Source organism: Arvicola amphibius, chromosome 12 (assembly GCF_903992535.2).
Source record: "Arvicola amphibius chromosome 12, mArvAmp1.2, whole genome shotgun sequence".
Taxonomy (NCBI): domain Eukaryota; kingdom Metazoa; phylum Chordata; class Mammalia; order Rodentia; family Cricetidae; genus Arvicola; species Arvicola amphibius.
In genome coordinates, this window is record NC_052058.2 from 42,806,372 (window position 1) to 42,830,752 (window position 24,381).

At 44.3% G+C, this 24,381-nt stretch overlaps 1 protein-coding gene across 2 annotated transcripts in view; it reads left to right on the plus strand.

Moving 5' to 3' along the window:
- LOC119827622 (ubiquitin-conjugating enzyme E2 E2) overlaps positions 1-24,381 on the plus strand; it is a 268,294-nt gene that overhangs the window by 220,677 nt on the left and 23,236 nt on the right. For both annotated transcript variants that reach the window (XM_038349445.1, XM_038349446.1), the window contains exon 5: positions 15,654-15,801. In XM_038349445.1, coding sequence (XP_038205373.1) covers positions 15,654-15,801 — 148 coding nt within the window. The remainder of the gene's footprint in view (positions 1-15,653; positions 15,802-24,381) is intronic.

Sequence of the window (24,381 nt, forward strand, 5' to 3'; positions counted from 1 at the left end):
CCTTGAAAGGGCACACTGTTCCACCCTGTATCCTAAACACAGTAATCTCTTACGGGTAGGAAGGCTGAACCCGGTGGGTTACCGCATCCAGAGCAGTGTGAACTAAGAGGTTGGTCAAAGTTTAAACAGTCTATGAGATGCTGAGGGCGATCTGACCGTGAAAATTCCATGTGAGAAGAGACCCAGCGAGACCAGCTCAGAGGTGGCGCCGTAGGTGAGCGTGGGCCCTGAGCCAACACAAATGAAGACAGCTTTTTTGGTCAAAGGCAGGGTTGTAGTCAACCCAAGAGTTGAGAGAGAGAGTGGCAGTCAAGACCAGAGTCTTGAAATGGCAAACTCTGAGACTGTGACAGGGCGCATGGACTCAGTGTTACCCCGAGACAGTCAGGGGTCAGAGTCAGATGGACTTCCTGCTCAACCCCAGTCTGAGATGTGGCATTGGTCTCTTCCTTTGGAAGACCAACCATCCAGCCTTGTTGATTGTCACTTTTAACACCTCCAAACTTGACATGATCCGTAATTGTGTAATCTGTTCCCAAAAATAGCCTTTGTAATTTTTGTAATATAAATAGTTTCAGGGGAAAAATAAATTGTTCAAGTTTTGTAGAATAGATTTGGAAAAGTGTTACAGTTAATGAGTCTGTTCACTGTATTTGGTTTTTTTTTTTTTTTTCCTTTTCTAGTTTTTTGAGACAGCCTTTCTCTGTGAAGCCCTGGCTGTCCTGGAACTCACTCTGTAGACCAGGCTGGCCTTGAACTCACAGAGACCCACCTGCCTCTGCCTCCAGAGTGCTGGAGTTGAAGATTTGCACCATCATTCCCCGTATAAAACAGAAATAATAAACAGTAAGGAAACTGATAGTGTTTAAAATTTGGAGGTGAGCATGGTGGCACGCACCTTTAATCCCAGCACTCAGGAGACTGAGGCAGGCCGATCTCTGTGAGCTTGAGGCCACTCTGGTCTATAAAGTGAGATCCAGGACAACCAGGGCTATGTAGAAAGAGACTGTTTAAATAAATATTCAGTCATCAGTATTAGATGTATTCTTGTGTCCTCTGTTCTTAACCTCTTTCATGAGATGATTTTTTTAATGGGTAACTAGGCTTTTATTTTACACATAGAACCTTTGGGAGTCTTGCCTGTGGCCACCCGGGAGATCATACTGGAGGTCAGGAACTCCAGACACTAGCTGGGAAGTGAGGTGACAGAAACAATGAGTTGGACTAATCACGTGATTACAGAGCTGGGATTTTCAGTACGGCTCCAGTCAAGCATGGCTTCCATCTCCTGAGGAAGAAGTGGTGACATGTGGGGGATGGGGGTAAACTAGGGAACTCTAACAAGCCTCCCCTGTGTCATCAGGGACAGGGTCTAAGCAGCTGGTGTTGACTGAGGGTTCCAGAGGTTGCCAGCCCTTGGTTTATTTGGCCAGAGGAGTTCTCAAGGACCTGCTGGCAAACTTGGCCTTCGTGCCAAGCCTCAATTTTGAGAATTTGATTTCGTTTGTCTGGTGTTTTTACTGGCAAGGCTCACACCAGTATGTCCAGCGCTTGATATGCTCACTGCCAGGTCGGTCTCTCCCCAGAGCGATGGAACACCAGGACATCCCAACCTTTGTGTTGAGCCACCTTGCACACCTGCAAAGACTGGATGAGAGCCAGTCTTGTTCACGCTGATCAGGGGACAAAATGAACTTGTCACCTATACCCTTGTCAGTCTACCTAGGGTTGATCGCCATGGTGGAGAGCATCCTCAAGCACCTGGATGCCTGCACTAGCTGTGGACTTCTGCCAGGCTTCCCGGTCATCCTGGTCAGAGGGGTCTTCAATGGACACCACTGTATACTTACATATGATAATTTATACAGGTCAGACAGACAGGCCAACATGATGAACCTGTTGGCGCCATCAAGAATCTTGAAGTCCAAGTCATATTTGCTATCTCTGAGGACTCTGAGGCGTCCCACATCCATGCCAGTGACAACTGGGTCAGTGTAGCTGGCTGGCCCTTTGCAGTCTTCAGCAGCCGCAGAGATTCTTTATTCCCCAGGATGTTTCGGTTAGGGTGACACCCACCTTCCTCGTGTCGCTCGTAGGGTGACATCTTCCCCCTTTTCCGTGGCCTCACCTTTGCAGACAGCTGCGGACACCCCAGGATGGCCATGCACCAAGTTTGGATTTGTGCCTCTCTTCTCCACGGCATTTGTGTTCTGGCTAGCCAGAGCAGGTGCAACATTCTGGTGGTGTGTTCAGCAGCCTTTGAGTCACCCTGTCCGATGTGCCACGCCTTCTCATTGCCCCAGAGTCCCAGGGCCTCATAGATGCCTGTGGAGGCACCAGTGGGCACGGCAGCTGGGGAGACACCTTTCCAGGTGCAGAGATTAACTCAACAGTCCCAGGGGAGTCGAAGATCTCTCTCTCTCTCTCTCTCTCTCTCTCTCCCTTCCTCCCTCCCTCTCTCCCCTCTTTCTCCCTCTCTCTCCCCCACCCACTGCCAGTGGATCTTGAAGATAGACATGGTGGATTTCTGAGTGCCATTCACCATGCAGGAAAGGAGCAGGGGGTGCAGACACTGGGGAGAGCACTGAGGAGACACGAATGAGCACCTCGAGTTCCTGAGGGTCTCTATCATAAGATGACTTCCGTGGTTAGAAGGAAATATAACTGCTTCTAGTCAGAGCAGAGCTGCTCTATCATATGCCTATAAAGTAACGGTACAGCTTTTAAGAGCATGCTTGGAAAGAGAGTCTTTGTTGCATCCAAGAAAGTGAAGCCATCTGTCATTGTAATTGTGAGACCATTAGCATGTATATCCTTATTGCAACCTTGGGGCTTATTAGTTTGATAGCGAGTGCTCCCTCTTTATTGTTCTGATATACTTACTATTTATTACAAACAAGAGGTCGATTTCTTTGTTCTTTAATCCATATGTCAGAAAGTAATGTTAACCAAAAGAGAGATAGGAAAAAGAAAATAACAAACATCGACCATCCAGGCCTCTGAAAAATCATCCATTCTTCTAGTACTGTCAGAATAAAAGGATAGGTCTTTCCTGGAAGCAGAGTCTGTTGGTTGGTCTTACGTCTCCAGTACTTTATTCTAAAGTACACGTGGAGGAGTGAGTGATGTGTGGCACCCCTGTGGGAGCTGTTGGTCCCTCATCTTCTAACTCTACAGGATTTGAGACTCTTAACCCGGTGCTTCAGTTAATGCTTAAGATGCCCGTGAATCTCTACTAACTAAACTATTAATCACAAATTTGTCCTAACATAAAATTTAAGGAACAAAACATAGTTTCCTTTAAGAACTTAGGGGAACTGTCAGTTGACCCCTCAAAAAAATTACCTTCAAACTGAGGGTTGTTCTTACTGCGTTATTGTCACTTTTAATTATAGTATTTATGGCCTCTTTGCAAATATAAATATTCTGTATTTTTCCAGTTAATTTATTTGTCAAACAAATACATGCTGGCATTCTATTCTTCCCTAGAGGCAATAAAAATCAGTATTGTATATAAATTGTTTATATAAATTCTTACATAAAGTTATTCTCTAGTAAATAAACATATTTGCTAGCCTGTCTACAGAAATTCACTTCCAAGATCCTTATTTAGCTAATATACACAGCTATGGGCTTTGTAAAATGAGGCTGGCGCTGTTTATAAAAGCCTCGTACCATGCAATTGTTTGCTTTCAGAGGCAATATTTGTTGTTCCTCTGCAGCAGCCAGTTTCCTACAATACAAAGATGAATGTTACAAATTACAGGGAAAGGAAGAAAGCAGCCTGGTGTGTATTTAAGATATGACTTCAGATTTCTCTTAGGGACACCAGACTCAGCGGGGTGACACACTAGAAAACGGATGTGTTTTTCCATACAGCTCTCAGCAGCTAACAAGGTTGGCCTTATTCCATCCACTGCCACCACCACTTCCTCACTCCTCCTTTTTTTAAGATTTGATTTTTATGTGTGTGCAAGAGATGGGAACATGCGTACAGCCTTAGGGACAATTAACCTATTTTTAGGACAGTAGTCTTATAGAAAATGCTGCAAGAGGGAAAAAGCTAAACTTAAAGGTAGGCTTTGGGATTCCTAGGATGTTGATGAAGCAAGATAACCCAGAAGGTGGAGATGAAGAGGAGAGAAATAACTTTAGTCACGAGGAGAATGTGAGAGACCTGAAGAGAAGGAAGAGACTGGCTTCAGAGAAATGCAGATGTGGGCAAGTAAGTGGGAAACAGCTGTGCTGTTCAGCCACCTTAGCTGGACCTAGAATCTCCCGGGGAAAATCTCCTGAAGGCTTAGCTCGAGCAGGATAGCCTGTAGGCATGTATGGAGTTGGGGCAGGAGGGGTTGTCTTGATTGATTGACATCGGAAGGCCCAGTCAATTGTGAGTGGCACCATTCTGAAGTCAGCCATCCCATGTCTATGCTGTGTGGTGGGCAAGGATGTATATATGCTCTTGATCTTGGTATGAAATCACATACTAAAGTAATTCCACTCTTGATTCCTTGCCGAGGGGGCACAAAGAGGTGTGGGTGTGGCAGCTGAGTTCCTGGTATAATCTCAGCGCCGGCCTGACCTGTGCTGTGCTCTGTGGGGATAGGGAAGCATATCTCTGCATGACGCCTTCACGTGAGTCCAGCTCCTGTCTGACTCATGGTCGTCCGTGCCTCTCTTCCTCTCTCATCATCTCACCCCAGCAGCTGCCCACAGGTGGGTTGACTCTGGCCAAAATCAGTTTGCGTTAAGTTCCAGAGCTCAGTTGTGGATTGAGTTGTCTGCCTTTTCCCCATTTCTCCTGTACACACTTCTTTCTTCTGGTTCTCTTCTATTCATTTCTTGATTTGATCAGCTGGTAGTATACAGAGTTTGCATGATCATTAAGATAATGTGATTTAAACGACTGTGGCCCCAGTAGGCTCATGTGTTTGAATTGGTCCCAGTTGGTCCAACTGTTTGGGAAAGATTAGGAGGTATGGCCTTGTTGGAGGAGGTGTATCACAGGGAACTGGCTTTAAGGTCTTAAAAGACTGGCCCCATTTCAAGTTAACTCTTTCCCTTCCTCTTTGTGCTTTGAGAGGCTAGCTCTCAGCTGTCCTTCTGTCATGCCTTCACTCTGCCACCATGGAATTAACCCCTCTGAAATTATGAGCCCAATTACATACTTTTTTAAAAATAAGCTGTCTTGATCATAGGATTTTATTGCATCAATAGAAACTATTACAGATACCATTTTGGAGAGATAGACAAGTGGCACCAACCACAAAGGAGCAGTTCCTTGAGAGGCTAGTTGAAGGAGGAGCAGTATGTGATGGCCCCACTGCAGAATCCTGGCCTGCCCTCTCATTGATTCGCTCCCCTGAGCAAATTAAGCCCCCACTGCTTACCCCTGCTGTCTTCTGCCTCATCTTACAGACACTGCTGAGCATCCAGAATCCTCAAGGCAGGGGAATCAGGCAATGCTTGATAGCCAGCAAGACCTCAGCTAGCTTGGGGAAACAGAGAGCATTTTCCCAAATGACCTAGTGGTTGGGCTTTCTTAACCAGTGTATCTCTTCATAGAGAAGCCCTCTGTAAATTTAAAGCAACATAACTCTGGCTCCAAATAGACGTGGAAATTCTCACACTATTCAAAGCTGTCTACCTCTCCCAAAAGTGCACCTTTTGAGCTGAATGTGGTAGCACACACCTTTAATCCTAGCACTCCAGAGGCAGAGACAGGTGGATGTCTGTGAGTTCAAGGCCAGCCTGGTCTTCATAGCAAGTTCCAGGCCAGTCAGGGCTACAAAGTGAGATCCTGTCTCAAGCCCTTCCCCCACCAAAAATGGGTCTTGGTATGTTATTTAAGCATTCACTAAGAGCACAGGCATCTGGCCAATTCTGTAACTGCCACAGATTTACCATTTTGTTAGCATATTAGTCTTTGTTTTACTTTAAATCATGCTAAGATATATTTTACCTTTATGCTGCTGTGGGCTACATAGAAGATGAATCATCACTTCTAGCCAGTGTTTACAGATATTTTGTATTGTGCTTTATATGTATTGATTTTTCATCTCTTAAATTAATAACTAACACCCCATGTGTCTATAAGCATAAAACTTAGTAATTGTTTCCTGAAAGAGGAAGGGAGCCTGTATGTTCCTTCCAGTTTCCATCTAGATTAATTTACATTAATCTGTAAATGTGCTGTGTCTTACAGAGTGGGCTAGGTGGTGTGAGACCTGTGGGAAAGTAAACAAAGAGAAAACAGGACAACGCCTTTAGTTTATGTCTCTGTCGTCTTTAATAGTGGAAAGTTTTTTACGGCCCAGCAAACCTCTCGACCGACGCAGTAATCCAAATTAGACTAAATTAAACCAAATTAGTAAAAACCCAGGTTTAATGGGTGCCAGTGCTCCCAGATGGCCTTCCAATCCCCAGAGAGGAAGACCAGGAAAACACCGAGAGGGCAAAGGAAAACCTGAAAGACCATGTGTTTGTTGGGAGGAGGGGGTGCAATTTAAATACCCTTTGGGAGTAGTCTTGACCCTCTCTGGGGAGGGGCCACCTTTTGGCTTTCTCAGAGGCGGAGTCCAGACTGCAGCAGTTCCCGGGGGAGGGGCCTTGGAATGGAACTTTCCACCAATCAAATAGCAGATCATGCTTGTCACTCATTTATTATATTTGGTATAGAGTCATTTTCTCAGTTATTAGTTATTAGTATTGTGTATTTGACACTTTGCACTTAAACAGCAGAAAAGAATCAACTTGTCTATGAGTTGTAGGTTTATTGGAGTCTGCTTTGTTGTCTGTATGGTGCTAATTATGAAATAAGTATCATTGGCATAACACGGCCCATGTAACGGTTGTCAGTTCTCTGCTCAGGAGCAACTGCTGCAGCGTCTGGTGTGGGGCTGATGCTGCTGGGGGACAGATAGACGTGTGTGACCTCTGATGCACATTGTGTTTGTCTCAGCAAACCAAAGCAGAGACTGTGTAAGCATGTCTTTGAGAACCTGCTTAACTTAGGTCATTTCTACCCACGGGTTGTGACTTGGCAGTTATTTAACCTACACACAATTATGTTATTGGGAAACCCATCCCACTCTACAAAAATTCACTGTTTAACCCAGATTTCCCAAGCTTCTTAATTGTTTTACATTGTTGTCTTGGATTAAAGGCTGATGGTAAATTTCTACTCCTAGACCCCTGTGATACTTCTGTTCTCTTTATCTCTATGTTAACCCCCTCAAGGACGCAAACCTCTGTCTGTACTTCAGACAGCTCTCGATTAAGCTGGTTTCAGACTCTACTGTGTTCTTTCCAGAGTATGTTGTTCAAAATAAAGTGGTAGATTCCTTCTACAATGTTTGAACTTCATGTGAAGAGCTGAATGTGAACCTCTTCTTTTCCTAACGGCTCTGTGGTTTTGATCTTATATCTGAAATATGTGGGCAGTTCCATTCCAAGCTAATATTATCCCTGAGGCCTTTGAAGAAACAAATGTAATGTACCCCACAATCCCAGCTTCTAGGACTTCTAGGAAAAAGTAAACACGGCCACACACCATGTGAATCTGACACAGAAAGAACTGTCAACAATGCCATTCCTGAACTTGAGACAACAGAACAAATCAAAAGAGATGTGATGTACAATAAGACGAAAAACACCATCTTTTGATGGAAGATGGGCCTGCTTTTCGTCCCAGCCACCTGGCTAGCTTACACCCGAAATAACCACACAGAAATTGTATTAATTAAATCACTGCCTGGCCCATTATCTCTAGCCTCTTATTGACTAACTCTCACATCTTGATTTAACCCATTTCTATTAATCTGTGTATCACCATGAGGTCGTGGCTTACCGGAAAGCTTCAGCATGTCTCGTTCTGGCGACTCCATGGAGGTTCTCCTCCTCTGCCTTTCTTCTCCCAGCATTCAGTTCTGTTCCCCACCTACCTAAGTTCTGCCCTATCAGGCCAAGCAGTTTCTTTATTGATTAACCAGTGAAAGCAACACATAAATAGAAGGACCTCCTACACCACCCATCATGCGTGAAACAGAGCCCCAAAGCAGGACTGGGAAGTGCATATGTGTAATCTCAGCATGAGAGGAGCTCTCTCTGTGTCTCTGTCTCTCTCTCTGTGTCTCTGTCTCTCTCTCTCTCTCTCTCTCTCTCTCTCTCTCTCTCTCTCTCTCTCACACACACACACACACACACACACCCCAAAATTTGTTTTAAGTTATTTGGGTTATAGGATTTGGGTATGACTCAGTGGTGAAGTACTTATCTCTTATGCACAAGCCATGGGTTCAGTCCCAACACCTAAGTTTTGTTTCAAGGAGTGGTGACTCTATGAGATGCAGAAGAACTCACTTATCTTAAGAGACTTTTTTTAAAAAATAGCAAAGAAAGTATTAAATTAGTAACAAGGGTTTTCTGGGGTAGGGGGGTGTTCTGCCAGATGATCACAAACTCACTGGCTCACAACAGGGTGGCTCCACTCTAGGAGATAGTCAAGGCATGATGAGCTCTATTTTAAAGGCTTAATGAAAATCATTTAGTTGGCTTTTACAGTTTCCAGAAGCCATCTGCATCCCTTGGCCCTTTGGCCCCTTCACCTATCATTTAACACATCCCTGATCTTCCTGCCTCTCTGTTGAATGTATTGGGCCCATCCAGTTGACCTAGGAAAAATCGCCCAGCATTAGGACCCCAAGTTGATGGGAGAGGACAATATTCATGAGTTCCAGGAACTTGAATGTACACATTTGAGAGAGAAGGCCATTATTCTGTCTACTACATACATGCATCTTACATGCCTATAAACCCTGGGAATTAGCCATGTCCAAGTAAATTCATTTCCTGTGTCTTTCTACTCAGATCATGTTTCTGAAATGCCTGAATTCATGGGGAATGTTTGGAAGTTACAATCTTCCTCTCCTTCATGAGGGCTGTTGCTGTATGAGCAGTCGGGCTGTATTCTGAGGACAGCTGTAGATGCAGATGTAGGTGTGAGTTATTTGGTACACAGAACTTAGTCATTGGTAACTGAAGCTGCTGCTTTGTGGTCATTTTCTTATCATTTTTTTCTTGGTCGGGAGCATGAAGGGAAAGACACAGACACAGCCTCATGAGCAAGAGGGAAGGAGCCTGCATTGGGAGGTGTATTTTCAAAAGGTGGGGGTAGGGACTTTCATAGCCTTTGAAATTCTCGCTGTTTATTAATATTCAAAACATCCTTTCCTGTTCTGAAGGACTGACATCTAAGGCTGTGTATCCCCTTATTATGTGGATTTGTCCCTGTTTCCATATATTTGTCAGGATCTGGAAGGATCTTCTCAGGTCCTGGCTGTTCCAACACTTCACTAGGAAGTTTTTGCCTCAGTTGCAGGACGTACTTGTTGATGTGACTTTGCCACTATTAACATTTTTAGGTTTATAAATGAAAAATAGAAACAGCAAAATTATTTATATTGAATGCTTGCTAATTTACGTTTTAAGAATGCTTGCTAGTTTAAGTTTTATGACCTATCTTCTGAAATAATCTGCCAGAAAACCTAGTAAAGTTACATGGGACAGAAAAATGTCTAGAGCATCTTCTTATCCAGGCATGGTGTTAATGGTGCATTAGTGGACTGCAGTCCAAGCCATTGAAGGTGAAGACAGAGGATCTGCAGTTCAAGTCCAGTTTAGGCTACATAAGCAGTTTGAGGCTAACCTGGACTACATGAGACCCTGTCTCAAAAAAAAGTCACATACAGTCCCCATGTCTTGAATTACATTCTTGTCATCACAGCTTCAGAAGACTGAGGCAAGAAGATTGCAAGTTCAAGGCCAGCATGGCCTACTTGTGAGACCACATCTACAATATTAACAGAAACAACTCCTGCTCCCTCCAGGAGTTCCTTCCCGTTTCCTATTGGTCTTGTTCTAAGTATCTAAGGAATGTGAGATGTTTGGTATCTGCCACTTCAGATTCACATCTGCTCAGCACCGAGAGCCCACTGGACCTCATTTGAAAAAAAAACACCTCAATAAATAATTTAGTACAGCGAAGGGGCATGGCAAGCCTGGGACCGGGACAGGGATGTGGTACAGAATGCTGGCAAGATCCTGTATCACATTGCAGAGTGGAACCTGCTCCAGAATCAGGGACCTGAGTCTTTCTACCTTCTGGGACCACCATTGCATCAGAACATGCACAAGCAGCCAAGGTCTCCTGTTAGCTCAGCGGCGGCACCTATACGCACAGAAGGTGACCCTTGCCCAAGTAGATCTGTTCCATTGGCATTTATAAACACAACAAAACACCCACTGTCCAAGCATTCTTAGGACTCTGCAGCTTTGTGGCTCATTATTTTTTTTAAACAAGTGTATCTCCGTTTCAGTTTTAAATGGAATATCTCCATTTAAAACACTGTTAGGAGCAGAGTCTGGTAACCTGTGCTTGCAAGCCCTGCACTCGGGAGGCTTAAGCCATGGGATCATGAGTTCTAGACAAACCTGGTCTGCCTAGAGACCTTGTCTTAAAAAAGCAACCACCAACAGGGTACCATTAGAGTCTCAGTATAAAACGACACTCAGACATTGTTTAGGTAGAAAAGAGAGAAGAGCATAAAGGTTCCCCATAGGGCACAGGAGCGCATGGTGTACAGCATAGTCAGCCGTGGAAGATGCAAACTGAAACCCCCACACCCAAGCAGGGTGCTCTAAAACAAGCAGAGGGTGACCCCGATGCTGGCATCGTGTAGAGAAGCTGCATCACAATGCCATTGGGCTTGTAAATGGTATTGCCGATCATCCAGCTGACCCACCAGTTACATGCGCTCTTAGATATTTATCCCAGAGAAAGAGATGTTCCTAACAGCTTTGCTTGTGATAGCCAAAACCTGGAGTATGCCAGTGTCTCCTAAGTCTAGGTATTGGCCAGTGATGTAATCAAGCACGGCCAGGCAGTAAACCCCGGCGATCAGGGCTCAGGACAGTCCATGGAGGTGGGTGTACCAAAGAGTGCCACCCCTCCTTCTGCACACCCTGTGTGTCCTCTGTGATGTTGTTTAGGACAGAGCTGGGATGTGGGTACAGACACTAGAGTACCACAAGATGGGGGTGAGTGGATGCAGGGAAGAGGCTGAGGCAGATTCCAGCTGCAGGCCATTGGTCAGAAGTTCCGCGGACCCAGACTGGAGAGTGATGTCTGAGGTAGGAGGTGGCAGCCCTCTAAAGAACTGATTCTTTAAGCTACGGGACCTGACTTCCTTCTGAGGATAGTTGTCAGAATTGAATTAGCCCAGCTGGTGTCAAATAAATTTTATCGGCAGGTAATTCCCACCCCACGTGTAATAATAAAAATATTCTGCATTGTATATGAGAGTAGGGAAAAAGGAGGGTTGTGGGTTGTTTTTTTTTTTTTTTTGCTTTTTATTGTTTTATTTTTGTCTTTGGAAAACCCACATGTCCTTTATTTAGAAAGTGGCTTGAATTAGCATGGCCTCCATAGGCTCATATATTTGCATGCTTAGTGCCCATTTATGAAGTTGAAAGGATTAGGAGGTGTGGCCTTGTTGGATGTGGTGTGTCTCTGGGGGTGAGCTTTGAGGTTTCAAAAGCCCATGCCAGGCATTCTGCTTCCAAATTGGTATATAAAGCTCTTAGTCAGTGCTCCAGTGCCCTGCCTGCCTGTCATAATGATAATGGACTAACCCTCTGAAACTAAAAGCAAGCTTCCAATTAAGTGCTTTCTTTTATGAGTTGCCGTGGGCATGGTGTCTCTTCACACAATAGAACAGTGACAAACTGACACATCCATGCCATAAATACTACTGAGCATTAGAGAATAAATTACGGGTATTGAGTGAAAGGAGCAATTTGAAAGGTTTAGTAGTGCATAATTCCATGGTTAAATTTCTTCCTTCTCTTCTTCTTCTTCTTCTTCTTCTTCTTCTTCTTCTTCTTCTTCTTCTTCTTCTTCTTCTTCTTCTTCTTTTCCTTCTTCTCTTCTTCTCCTCCTCCTCCTCCTCCTCCTCCTCCTCCTCCTCCTCCTCCTCCTCCTCCTCTTCCTTCTTCTCCTCCTCCTCCTTCTTCTCCTTGTTTGGTTTTTCAAGACAGGGTTTCTCTGTAGCTTTGGAACCTGTCCTGGAACTAGCTCTTGTAGACAAGGCTGTCCTCAAACTCACAGAGAACCGCCTCCCGAATGCTAGGATCAAAGGTGCACCACCACTGCCTGGCTGTTGAATCATTCTTGCCACAAGAAACAGCTGTTGTAGCCAGGAGCTAAAGAACTAAGAGAAGGCAGTTATGCAGGTCAAAAGGTTGTACATTGTATCAACATCCCCAGGTCTTCCACAACATGGAGGAAGATGGGGTGGAAAGAATGCATGAGGCAGAGGATGTGGGGAGGTGCTGTGAGATGCTGTCTTCTGCGTATAATGTGTAGTTGCGCCCATGAACAAGACCAGCACAATCAACACCGCGAGACAGCAACACTCCATCAGGCTGCTGACATTGCACTCAGTGGGCGACAAGAGAAAAAAAGCAGCGCTTGGATGTGGGTGGGAAATGTTTTGGGAAGTGTCCAGAGGAGAGCAGGATAGGATAGAGGGGATAGGATACAGATATAGTATATGAATTACGAAATTGTCAACAAGTAAATTTTCAAAAGATAGTATTTGTGATGGGATCCTTCTGTATCTTGACTGTGGCAGTATACACATACATACACATAGAAATAAATGTAAACATAAGATAGAAAAAATTAAGATCCAGGAATCAGTGGACTGCAGAAATATGTTTCTGCGGTATATGATACTTCTGAGAGATGCTGCCATAATAGAAAACTGGACAAAGAATGCATGTGGTCTCTGAGTGTAATTTCTTACAGCAGAATTTACGGTATCCCAGAATTAAAGGTGAAGTGTTGGGGAAAGGGCAGAAGTGCCACGGCTTCATGGCAGAGCACCAGTCTCCGCTTCCTGAACTCCGGCGCTCTCCTCACTGAGTTGTTTTGAGAGTTAACTCAGTGGTTCATACATGATGGGGGTTTCCGTGTCTCACACACATGAGCCACTCTTCTTTACGATGAATTGTCAAAACCATTCCATCTGTTCATTTAGCGCTTGGGGATGAGCAGTCTGGCTTCTCCGAGGACATTGTCACGATGGGTGTTTGTGTTCACTAACTATGCTCATCTCTTTATTCTTTCAAGCTGTTTATCCCCTCATTCTAGTGTTCTAGGTCAGACACTTGGCTCATTTCTCAGTGAGTCTCTCACTTTGTAATATAAACATTTGAAATGTATATATCTTATAGTCATGTCTATTTGACTGTTGTTTTGGCTAGAGACAGAGTTTTATATTGTCAGCCCAACCTCTGCCTTGTCATTTAGCTGAGTCTTGTGGGGTTGGGTCTGGTTTGGTTTTAATCAAAGAATTATTTGCATCTGGTATTAATGGTGCGCATGGTGCACCTTGTAATCACAGCATGTGGGAGCATATGGACCAATAGTTTGGGGCCAGCCTGTACTACATAGCTAGAGTATCTATCTTGAAAAAAAAACAGAAAGAAACAGCAAAAGGGAATTATTTGCAGATGTGTTTTTCAATTTCCAAAGATGACTGGGAGGCAGAGGGGGCTCTTTTCTGTGTCGATTCTGATCTTTCATTATGGTTTTCATAGCCATTCTTTGAAAGACCATAGGTTTGCTCTGTGCCTCAGCGTGTAGTCAGTGTTTGTAGGTGTTTCATACATGATTGACATGAATATATACTCTTTAGTTGTCAAATGTAATGTTTGTAACCATTTGGTCCTTGATTTTGTTTGTGGTTTAAATTTTCAGGCTCTTACCAGCATATGTCCTGGCTGACCTAGCAGTTACGTGGTGATGCATTCCTCCTTGATTATAAATACACCATTTTCTCAGTGATCTGCCATTTTTTACTGTATAATTTTTGGCTATTTAGCTACAGCCAATTTCAAATTGATGTTTTCCTGGTGCATTCTTTCATAATACAGTGTTCCCCAGTTACAGCAGCCCCCTGGCCTGTACTTACACCAATAGTCACGAAATCATGTCAGCTCTACATTGGCATTTTTGTGTGTGTGATGAATCTGTTCGTAGTGAGAATTCCTGCTTCTCCACAGTCCAGAACCCAGGCTTTCACTCAGTTCCCTCACTGTCTCCTCTAAGGCACACACTTCCTGTACATGAGCCACTGGGTGTCCTGGTTGAGGTGCAGGCTCTGGTTTCTACCCCTGGCCACATATAGGCCTACAAGCTCATCTGCCTTCTCCACGAAGGTTAGCAGAAATCAAAGCTTTCATCTTGTTAAGGCCGCCTTCCACCCTTCAGCCCTTCCCCGTTCCCCAAACCTGCCCCAGTACACACTTGACTAATGTAGGTTTGGGCTTTTAGCTGTGGCCTCCAGGAATTCTCCTAGCTGATTCTGCTGTGCATTTTGAAGAAGGTTGGCTCTCCTTTCCTCAAGGGCTCTGGACATTTGGGATCTCTTTGGGGAGAGAGGTTGAGAGTGGTCTGGAATGATGCTGGATTCTGATCCTACCTGAGAATGGGGTATGGCGTTCAACAACCTTTGACACGTTGACTCTGCCCTCCTGGAATGTGGCTGCTTACATCAGCTTCTGGTGTTTGAATGGATGCTGAATGCCTGGTTAAGTGCCAAGCCCTACAGCGGCCTCCCTGTCATGGGTGTTTTTCCTGTTCTTAGTGATTATAAATTCAGGGTACCAGACTATCTCTAGAACACCAAGATTTATTTATAAATTTGAGAACATTTACAAATTTACAGTCATAATCAGTAACATTTAAATATTAATATTGCTTAACCAAAACTGAGCTGGACTAGTTGTCAATATTAAAGGTTTTTTAAGGTTTTTATTTTACTTTATATGTATAAGTGTTGTGTGCACATACATATATCTGTACCACGTGTGTGCCTGGTGCCCAGGAGACCAAAAGAGAGCAATGGATCCTCTAGAGCCAGAGTTGTCAGCGGTTGTCAATCACCATGCCAGTCAGGGCTGGGAACCGAGCCTGGGGCCTCTGTAGGAACAAAGGTACTCTTACCCCTCTTACCCACTGAGTCACATTCCTTCCTAGAATAATTTTTGTTATAACTTTCCAAATTATCTTTAAGTCAAGTTTAATGGTGACTCTCATAGGAAAAGCCTGTACACTCAAAACATAAAATTTAATAAGGAATAGGTTGTAACAATATGGTAAGATAATTATAACAAACGCAGTTTTAACATACAGTTGTATAAGAGGCATGTGATATGCTTACATGCCCTCATCCATGTTTAAAACAGTATTAAAGGACATTTATCTTTGTTATATCATTCCCAAGCTTTCTGGTGTTTTGGATCTTCTAAATGTAAAGCAACTAGAATCCACCAGAAGTTTTTAAAAATATTTCAGGGGTCAGAGCCCATTTCTGCTCATAAACATCCTGTGGTCACACCAAGTTTGAAGTCCTCAGCCACACCCAGAAGCTGTGTCCTGATTCTGCTAGGAGTGTTGTTTTCTGATGTGAAATAACTATTTTTAATCTATTGATTATTTTCATGTACCTAACCTAATTTTAAAAAAAAGTGGCCTTGACTTCTAATTACAGCATCTCCACTCACAGCGACTTTGCATTTTCTCCCAGGTCACCTTCCGAACGAGAATCTACCACTGTAATATCAACAGCCAAGGGGTGATCTGTCTGGACATCCTCAAGGACAACTGGAGTCCAGCCCTGACCATCTCGAAAGTCCTCCTGTCCATCTGCTCCCTCCTCACAGACTGCAACCCTGGTAAGTGGCCCTGGAACTGGTAGCAGACTGAGCAAGAAGGGCGCAGCTGCCCTTGAATGTGTTGCTGCTGTGACCGTTCCTGACCCCACTGCTCATTACTGTTGATTTTAACTTTCCATACTGCATAACTGTGTTCTTTTTAAATTGGTTCTTTTCATTTACCTTTTTTAAACCTATTATTTAGCAAAAAAAATTAAAACAAAATATGATAAAAAAATTAGTGAAAAATAATTTCAAATGAGAAAAGTGTATTTTAGAATGCATTAAATTCTCCTACCAAATAACAATAAAAATTCAAATTGACAAGCTTAATCTTTAATTAGATGCCTACTAGGCATGTTAATTTGAGAGATTTGGGGGATTAAAATCTATGACAGCCACAGCAGCACCACACAGATGTGACCTCCAGTGTGGTAGCAGCCCTTTGTCCTGACAAGCGGTTAGCAGAAAGCTGGCTGGGTCTCAATCAGGAAACAGGGCTTTCCAGGAAGCTAAGGTGGTTGTGGACACGCCTTGGTGGCCCCTGCCCTTTGCACTCTGTTCTCAGCTCTGTTCCTTCCTCTGCATATGATCATGTGCCGTTGACAGCTTTCGCTTAGCTACAGGGCAAACCAACTACAGATTGTGTTCATATAGGGGATTACTCTGGAAAATACAGAAATCCCAGAGTAGTCTTTGTTCATGTTCTCCATGGAACCTGCTTTTTTTCAGTATTTTATTAATTGCCATGAAATCCCAGCTCCTGTGTAAGGCCACTGTGAAATGTTTCTAGTTAGCTCACCAGGTAGATAGCAAACGCCTGTCAGATGATACCAAGAGAGTTGATTGTTCCTGCAGGCCCGCCCTGGCGGAGCCTGTTTTCTGTCTGTCTCATAAGTGGCTTTACTGAGAGGTGATGCTGCAAGGAGACTTTCTCTGTTGTTGCTTTTGTTTTGACGATTTGTGACCTGTTACCCCTGTGAGCCCCTGCTTTCACAACAGGTCCCCTGAGCTCCTCTGCCTTTCTCTAAAGAGATAGCTGTCAGTAAGTCAGGAGGCGGGAGGGAGGGGTTGGAACTTTTAGTTAATTGGTTGGATTTTGTTTGTTTATTTCTTTGGTTGATATTGCTGTCTCTCAAAAAAAGTATAGACCCGTCGTCTATAAAGGTAAAACTCAACCCTGAACAAAGCAAAAGCTCAGGGGTTCTGGCCTGAGCCAGGGGTGCTGGCACACATCTGGATCCCCACACTTACTTGGGAGGCTGGAACAGAAGGACTGAGAGGTCAAGGGCAGCCTGAGTGACATAGTGAGACCCTGACTGACAAGTCTCATCCCCACAAAAGAAGTCACATTTTTTTTTAAATACTGATGTTCAGTAGGAATATCAGGCCAGAAAATAATAATGACCCTTAGAAGATGACATCTTTTGTGATAAGAGACTAGAAAGGGGACCAAAGAGCACTGACAGCTCTTCCAAAGGACCCCGGTTTGGTTCCCAGCACGCATGTGGCAGTTCACAACCATCTGTAACTCCTGTGGTAGGAGATCCAACACCTCTTTCTGACCTTCTCAGGCACCTGGCACATAGGTGCTGCACAGACATACCTGCAAGGAAACCCCCATAAAAAAAATTACACATAAAAAAATTAAAGATACTAGAAGCGTTTGTGGTATATGCTAATCATCACATTCTGATGCGTATACGAAAATTTCCTGAGTGACACTTCACTGTTACGAATATTGGCATTCCTGGAGTCTTTCAATAAAGTTCAGTTTAATTTTGACTTTTTGTGATTGCATCTTTATATAGCCCAGGCTAGCTTTAAACTCATTATGTGGCGCCAGGGGTAACCTTGGACTTTTGATCCTTCTCTTCATCTTCCTAAGTGCTGGGAACTTAGGACCATCAGCCTGGCTCTCATTTTTAAAGAAAGGTATCACCAAGGCACGGCCCCTCATCCCTGTAACTTCAGCATTTAGGAGATGGAAGCAGGAAGATCACCTCAAACCTGAGCTATCTAGGCTGTGCAGCAGGAGCCTGTCTCAAGAATGCTCATAGCAAGTTATCTGCCTTAAGATACCATAGCACCCAATCCGTGAGCTTCTTCACTGTTATCTGAAGTTATTTTCAACCTCTGCAGAACTTTTTTTCTCCTTAAGTATAAGTTGAACACAAGTTTAACTGATCTTTAAATTATCAAAAGGATAAATAAGATTGTCTTGTGTAAATCAATGATGTGTATTTATTGATCTCTAAAGATGCTGACAGTGGTTCTCCGTGGGCTGATCTGGTCATTATTTTCATTCTCTTCTCATAATTTATAGTTGTCTATCTCAAGACTTTTTGACTCACTGCAAAGCAAGTGCCCGCAGGTGTGGTGAGGTCTGCCTGTAATTTCGACTGCCTGAGGCAGCAATATTGCAATTTCCAGGCCAGCCTTGGTTACGCAGTGCTACCGCTGTCTTGAAAAAAATCAATGCAATGAGCCAGGTGTGGTGGCGCACACTTTTAATCCCAGCACAGGAAGATCTCTGAGTTCGAGGCCAGCTCTGGTATCCAGAGTTTCAGAACAGCCACAGCTACACAGAGAAACCCTGTCTTGGAAGACAAAGCAAACTGTGTTATGTCCTTTTAGGGTGGTGCTCCATGTCTTGTTAGGGTGGTGCTCCATGCCCTCCTTAAGCTACTCCTCTTAGAAAGCAGAAGCCGATTTTAAGCCTGCTCCTGAGCCAGTTCACTTGGGGACCTGAGTGTGATCCCTAGAACCCACATGGTGGAGAGAGGGAAGTGACTCCAACAAATTGTCCTCTGGTGTAGTTTACCGCTGTTCAGCGAGCAGGATTCATGGATGTCCCAACAAGAGGGTAGCACTAAGAGAGAGAATCGCAGCTCTCCATGGAATTCTGTGACTTTCAAATACTGTGTTCTCAAGTGATTATTCTACACTTATAAATTTTAAGTTCTGAGCCATGTGTTCTGAGCACACACCTGTAATCCCAGCCCTGGGCAAGCTGGGGGAAGATTGTGAGTCCAAGACAGCCTAAGCCACATAGTGAGGCCTTGTCTCACATTTTGAGATTTGTTTGTTTGTTTATTTGTTAGTTTGGTTTAATACCAGTCCTGTGCATATGCACAGCATTATTTAGACTCAGCAGGTTATTTTTGAAAAGGATATGAAGTTGGGAAGGGGTATGGAAGGGGACTGTGAAGGGGCTAGAAGAACATACTTGTCTATATTATATACAAGTATGAAATTCTCAAAGAATAAATGAAATTATTATAATTTTAAATGGTAATTTTATATGAACCCTGTTTCTTTAAGTATTATTTTAAATGAGCTTATGTTGAGGTATTCATATCTATAAATAATGAGTGTTTTGCCACATACTTAATCAAGCACACCAGGAGCAAAGCAAGGAGAGAAAGGTTCCCTGTAGTCAGTAACTAGAAATACCCAGCCTGTTTATCTGAAAAGCGAGTGGCACCAGTGGTCTAAACCTCAGTTTGCCTTTCTCATCTGCTGCTGTTGCTGCTGCAGGTTTGGAGATAACATCTCTCCGCACAGCCCAGGCTACGGGGGCCTGCAGGTGTGCGCTACCAGGCCCCACACAGCGCTGTGACTCACTACAGCATGAGGGTTTATTTCCTTAAGCATATTTCTGGTGTGATATCATTTTTTAAATTCCAAAGCCTTCCTAACTCTTATGAAGGAACTGGAAATTTTAACTAAAAGCATTTGATGTTGGAAAACTTCTGTTCAAAGTTTTTAGTCATACTAATCAGATCATGAGTGTGAGGTTTTTATAGGACCTAAGCTGTAGACTAAAATGTTTGCAAATACCATTTTGGTAACTGGAATTTACTTCTGGATAGTCTAGAAAGGTTGGAAGCAGGATTAAGGCTATCAGAAACCAAGATCCACCATTGTAATAATTAATTCGGAATGAGAAATATGTGAAAGTTCTTAATATTTTTCTTTCCTCTTTGATTATGTTTGAAATTTTCCAAAATAAATATTTTTTATTTCTATAATTCGTAAACTATGGAAGCTGGCTGTTGTCCGCCATGTGGATCATCTGGGCTCCAGCACTGGCCCTCGGTGCCTCCTTCCTCATCATCTGCCCTCTTAAGCCCCCTTGAAGTGTTATCTGCCTGTCTGCAGTGGGCAGAACAGCTCAGGCCAGGGCAAAGCACACCACAGACATCGCCTATCATCTTTCCATTAAATATTGAATACCAGGGGGTTGGAGAGATAGCTCTGCAGTTAGGAGCGCTTGCTGTTCTGTGGAGGGATCTGGGTTGTGTTGCCAGCACTCACATGGCCACATATACCTTTTGTAACTCCAGTCCAGAGGCCACATACCCATCTTTGATCTCCACAGGCACCAAACTCATGCATGGTGTATGTACATGCATGTGAACAAACACTTATACCCGTGAAGCAAAAATGAATCTAAAAATAAAATAAAATTTGAGTGTCAGTTGCCCCAGTCTTAAGTTTATCCGGGTCTTTATTAGAATAACAAGTAGAGCCAGGAAGGGCAGCTCATTAGCACACCCTCAGTTAGGCTGGGGGCCCTGAAGAGGCACTGTCACTGGTAAAAGCTACATTTTTCTCAAATGCACTGAGCAAACCAAGACAGTCACTTGCTCCCAGAGCTCTTCTCCTGTGAGCTTTGAATGGCCAGAAGAAACTCGCTCCCATTCCTCCGCACCACAGCTCGCTGATCCGGGTCACTGAGGACCGTGCTCCAGCCCAGCAATGCTCTTTCTTCCCTCTGGCCACCTTCAAGGCTCGTCTTTGCCTGGCTCCAATTGCATAGTGAAGTTTATTACGAAGCCTTGAGATTTTATGCTGGATAATGGCTTCTGGTGGCTTAGAGCCTGTAGCACAGGATTAAGTATTTCAGATGGCCGAGATCTGTGTGGACGGCACTGGGTCTGTGAGCTGCTGGAGGAACTGAAGGTACCTGGGCTCTTTAGCAGAATCTCCCATTTTCCAGCTGTAGGGCTGTGCTGTCTCATGCCCCATCCCACCTCACATAAGAAGTGGACAAGAACAGTTAGTTCTGTTAACTGAATGAAATCCTGTGAAAATACAAGCAAACAGTCATTAAAGTAGGCTTTCCTAGCAGGCAGCCACCGCAGCTGTTCCTGCAGACACAACTTTCTTCTGCGGACACAACCGTGCTTAAAATAAGAAACAAGCGGCCTGGGGAGATGGCTTAGCTGGTATTAAAAAAAAAAAAAAAAAAATCTTGCCCACACCTGCGTTTGGATCCTAAGAACCCACATTTAAAAGCCTGGTGGAGGAGGGTATGGAAACAGGCAGATCCCCGAGGCCCCTTGGCCAGCTAGCCTCGCTGAGTCGGTGAGCTTCAGGGCCCCTTGGCCAGCTAGCCTAGCTGAGTCGATGAGCTTCAGGGTCCCTTGGCCAGCTAGCCTAGCTGAGTCGGTGAGCTTCAGGGCCCCTTGGCCAGCTAGCCTAGCTGAGTCGGTGAGCTTCAGGGCCCCTTGGCCAGCTAGCCTAGCTGAGTCGGTGAGCTTCAGGGCCCCTTGGCCAGCTAGCCTAGCTGAGTCGGTGAGCTTCAGGGTCCCTGGGACGCTGTCTCAAAATAATATCGGCCATCAAGGAAAGCTAAGCCCCTGCACAGCCGAGCACACACATGCGTGCACATGAACAATACAACATGCCCACACCAAAAGCATGAGTGAGAGCCAAGAAGTGCCCAGCACAGCATGTAGCTAGCTGCCTTGGCACCTTTGGCCTGTGAAGAACTGGTTTCTTCTGGATTGCCATGGGCTGAATTCTAGTCCTGCTCTGTGTGATCACACATGGAGCAGACGAATGTAAGATTACCAAGGGAAGGGCTAGGGTCTGATGAGTCCGAATGTGATGTTACCAACTCTGAGCAGGGTTTACGTTTGAGTTTTTTATATTTTTATAATTATAAAAGTCTTAAGAATGGGGGGTCAGAGTATGGACTTTCACAGCTGGATTCACTCTCTAGCTCAGTTTCTCATCTGGTGAAAACGATGTTTGTGAAATGTCAGGTTCACTGTTAGTGAGCAGCCTCAGTGGCTACTCTCTCTCTCTCTCTGTGTGTGTGTGTGTGTGTGTGTGTGTGTGTGTGTGTGTGTGTGTGTGTGTGTCTCCCTCTCTCTCTGTCTCTCTCTTTCTCTGTCTCTCTCTCCGTCTCTCTCTGTGTCTGTCTCTGTCTCTCTTTCTCTGTCTCTCTCTCCGTCTCTCTCTCTCTCTCTCTCTGTTTCTCTGTGTCTGTCTCTGTCTCTCTCTCTGTCTCTCTCTCTCTGTCTCTCTGTCTCTGTCTCTCTCTCTCTCTCTCTCCCTCTCTCTCTCTCTTTCTCTCTCTCTCTCACCATGGTTAGGAGACCATGGAGCCCAGTGTTGATTATGACAGCTTGACTCGCAGTTTTGACACACTAGTAAAGAACTCACTTGAGAAGCAGTATGTGAATTTGTTCAAAGTCCTAGCATATTCTTTGCATAATAGATGTGTTCCCAGGAAAATTATAAATTAAACTATATTAGCCCATGATGATAACACATGCCTGCAATCTTAGTGCTGGGGCAGTAGCGGCAGGAGGCACTGGGGTTCACAGTTGGCCTGAGCTGTAGAGCAAGTTCACAGCCAACCTAGGCCACCAGGGATCTTCTGTCCAAACACCATCAATAAGTACAGAGTAGTAGATGCATTTGAAAACCTTTTTACCTGAGAGTGTCCTATGGAAAAACCTCTTGTCAAATTAAAATTGAGTTTATTTATTTTTTTTTTTTTGAAAATACAGTCAACGATTTGCCCTTGAGTGAGCTCTGCATTTCCTCCGAACGTGTTGCCTTCAAGTAAATTGTATTGGTTTTGGTGCTCAGGTGTCTAGGCCAGCCAGCAGAATCCTGTCTGGCTGTGCTGTGGGCAGGTGCAGGGCACCCCTATCGGGACTGTTCAGTCTGCTACACCACCCTCATTCTGTTCAGAACATTGCCGCCGTGACTGGTGCGGGTCTGGGGCTTCTGCCTTGTGTGTATCTGAGGCCAGCTGCTTTCCTGTCCACACTGGCTCCTCTGAAGGACACACACACTCAGGAACAGTCTAAGGCAGATGCGGCAGAGGAGTTAGGAAAGGCAACCAGTTTCACAGCTCATCTGGCTTTAGGGTCAGCAGTGTCTTTCATAAGAAGTCTATGGCTGAAGACATAGCTCAGCAGTCGAGAATATTTGCTCCTCTTACAGAGGCCCACGTTCAGTTTCCAGCGCCCACATGGTAGCTCACAACCATCCTAACTCCAGTTCCAGGAGATCCAAAAGCACACGTGCTGTACAGACCTCCAGAGGGCACACTTGCTTGAGGGAGGCATGCATGCTGTGACTCAGGCTGTCCGCACGACTGGAAGAGGTCACATCAGCATCACTCAGAAGGCTTCTGTGGCTGTTGAATATGCCCATCAGTCATGTTGTGGGCAGTGCAGACCGTGATTAGCCGTGTGTGCGCTCAGTAAGGTTTTATTTTGTTATTTAAGATGATTTCAAGTATCAATATTGTAACTGGACACACACACACAAAAAAAAAAAAAACAAAAAAACACTCCTTTACATTGGGGGTAGCATTTGGGGAGCTCAGGCCCCAGGTAGATTCAGGGTGTCCATGTGCTTTGAGTCTGGAAACATTATTTTTTTTATTAAGATGGTCCCTCTTGTTAACATTTCTAAGCAGCTAGAGAGGTGACGTGTGTTTGCAAAGGACCCGTGTTCCGTTCCCAGTGCCCCCATAGCAGCTCACAGCCAGCTGCAACTCCAGGATCCCATGCCTCTTGCAGCCTCTGAAGATAGATGCCAGGTATGCACAATGTCAGGACACACCCAAGCAAGGAAATAAAAGTAAATAAGTCTTAAAATTCTTTCTTCAGTGGAGCATCACTTGAAGGTCAGTGTTTACTTCTCACTGGAGCCCCTTGCTCTGGGAACTCGGGTTTAGCTGGATTCAGCAGCCTGACTAGCACTGGGTGGTCTCTGTGTGGAGACAGGCTGCAGCTTCTAACCCTGGCTTTGACCTTCTGTTTGGCTGTTCTCGCTGCAAACTTTCCTGGCCCCTCTCAAAAATCTAGACACAGATTAGCTGTTGCTAAACAATTTTTATTTCTCTCCAATTTTGTCAGTTTGGATGTTGTTTGCATTAAAAGCTTTTATAACTGAATTTAGTATGAAAATCTCTGTTTACTTTTTATCGACGATGCCCTAGAGTTTTCCTCCTCACAGATCACCACTTACTATGCCATTAGCTTCTCTCATTATTTTATTCTTTTCATTTTATTTTAGTTCTAGGAATGGGACCTCATGCCTCCACCCTGCTGGCAACAGTGACTTGATATTGATGTTGGGTGGCCTAGATCCCTGAATGCTGATATATATATCCACCCAAATTGAGGTCTTCTCTAGTAGAACCAGCCTCTTCCACTGTTCAATGTTATGCTATATTAGTATCTTAGATGTTTTCTTCCCCCACTTACCTAAGTCTTGTATGTCTGAAGTTCATTAGGGAATTGGGCAAAAGTGTCAGAACTATGCATTTGTCCACTGTCGGTG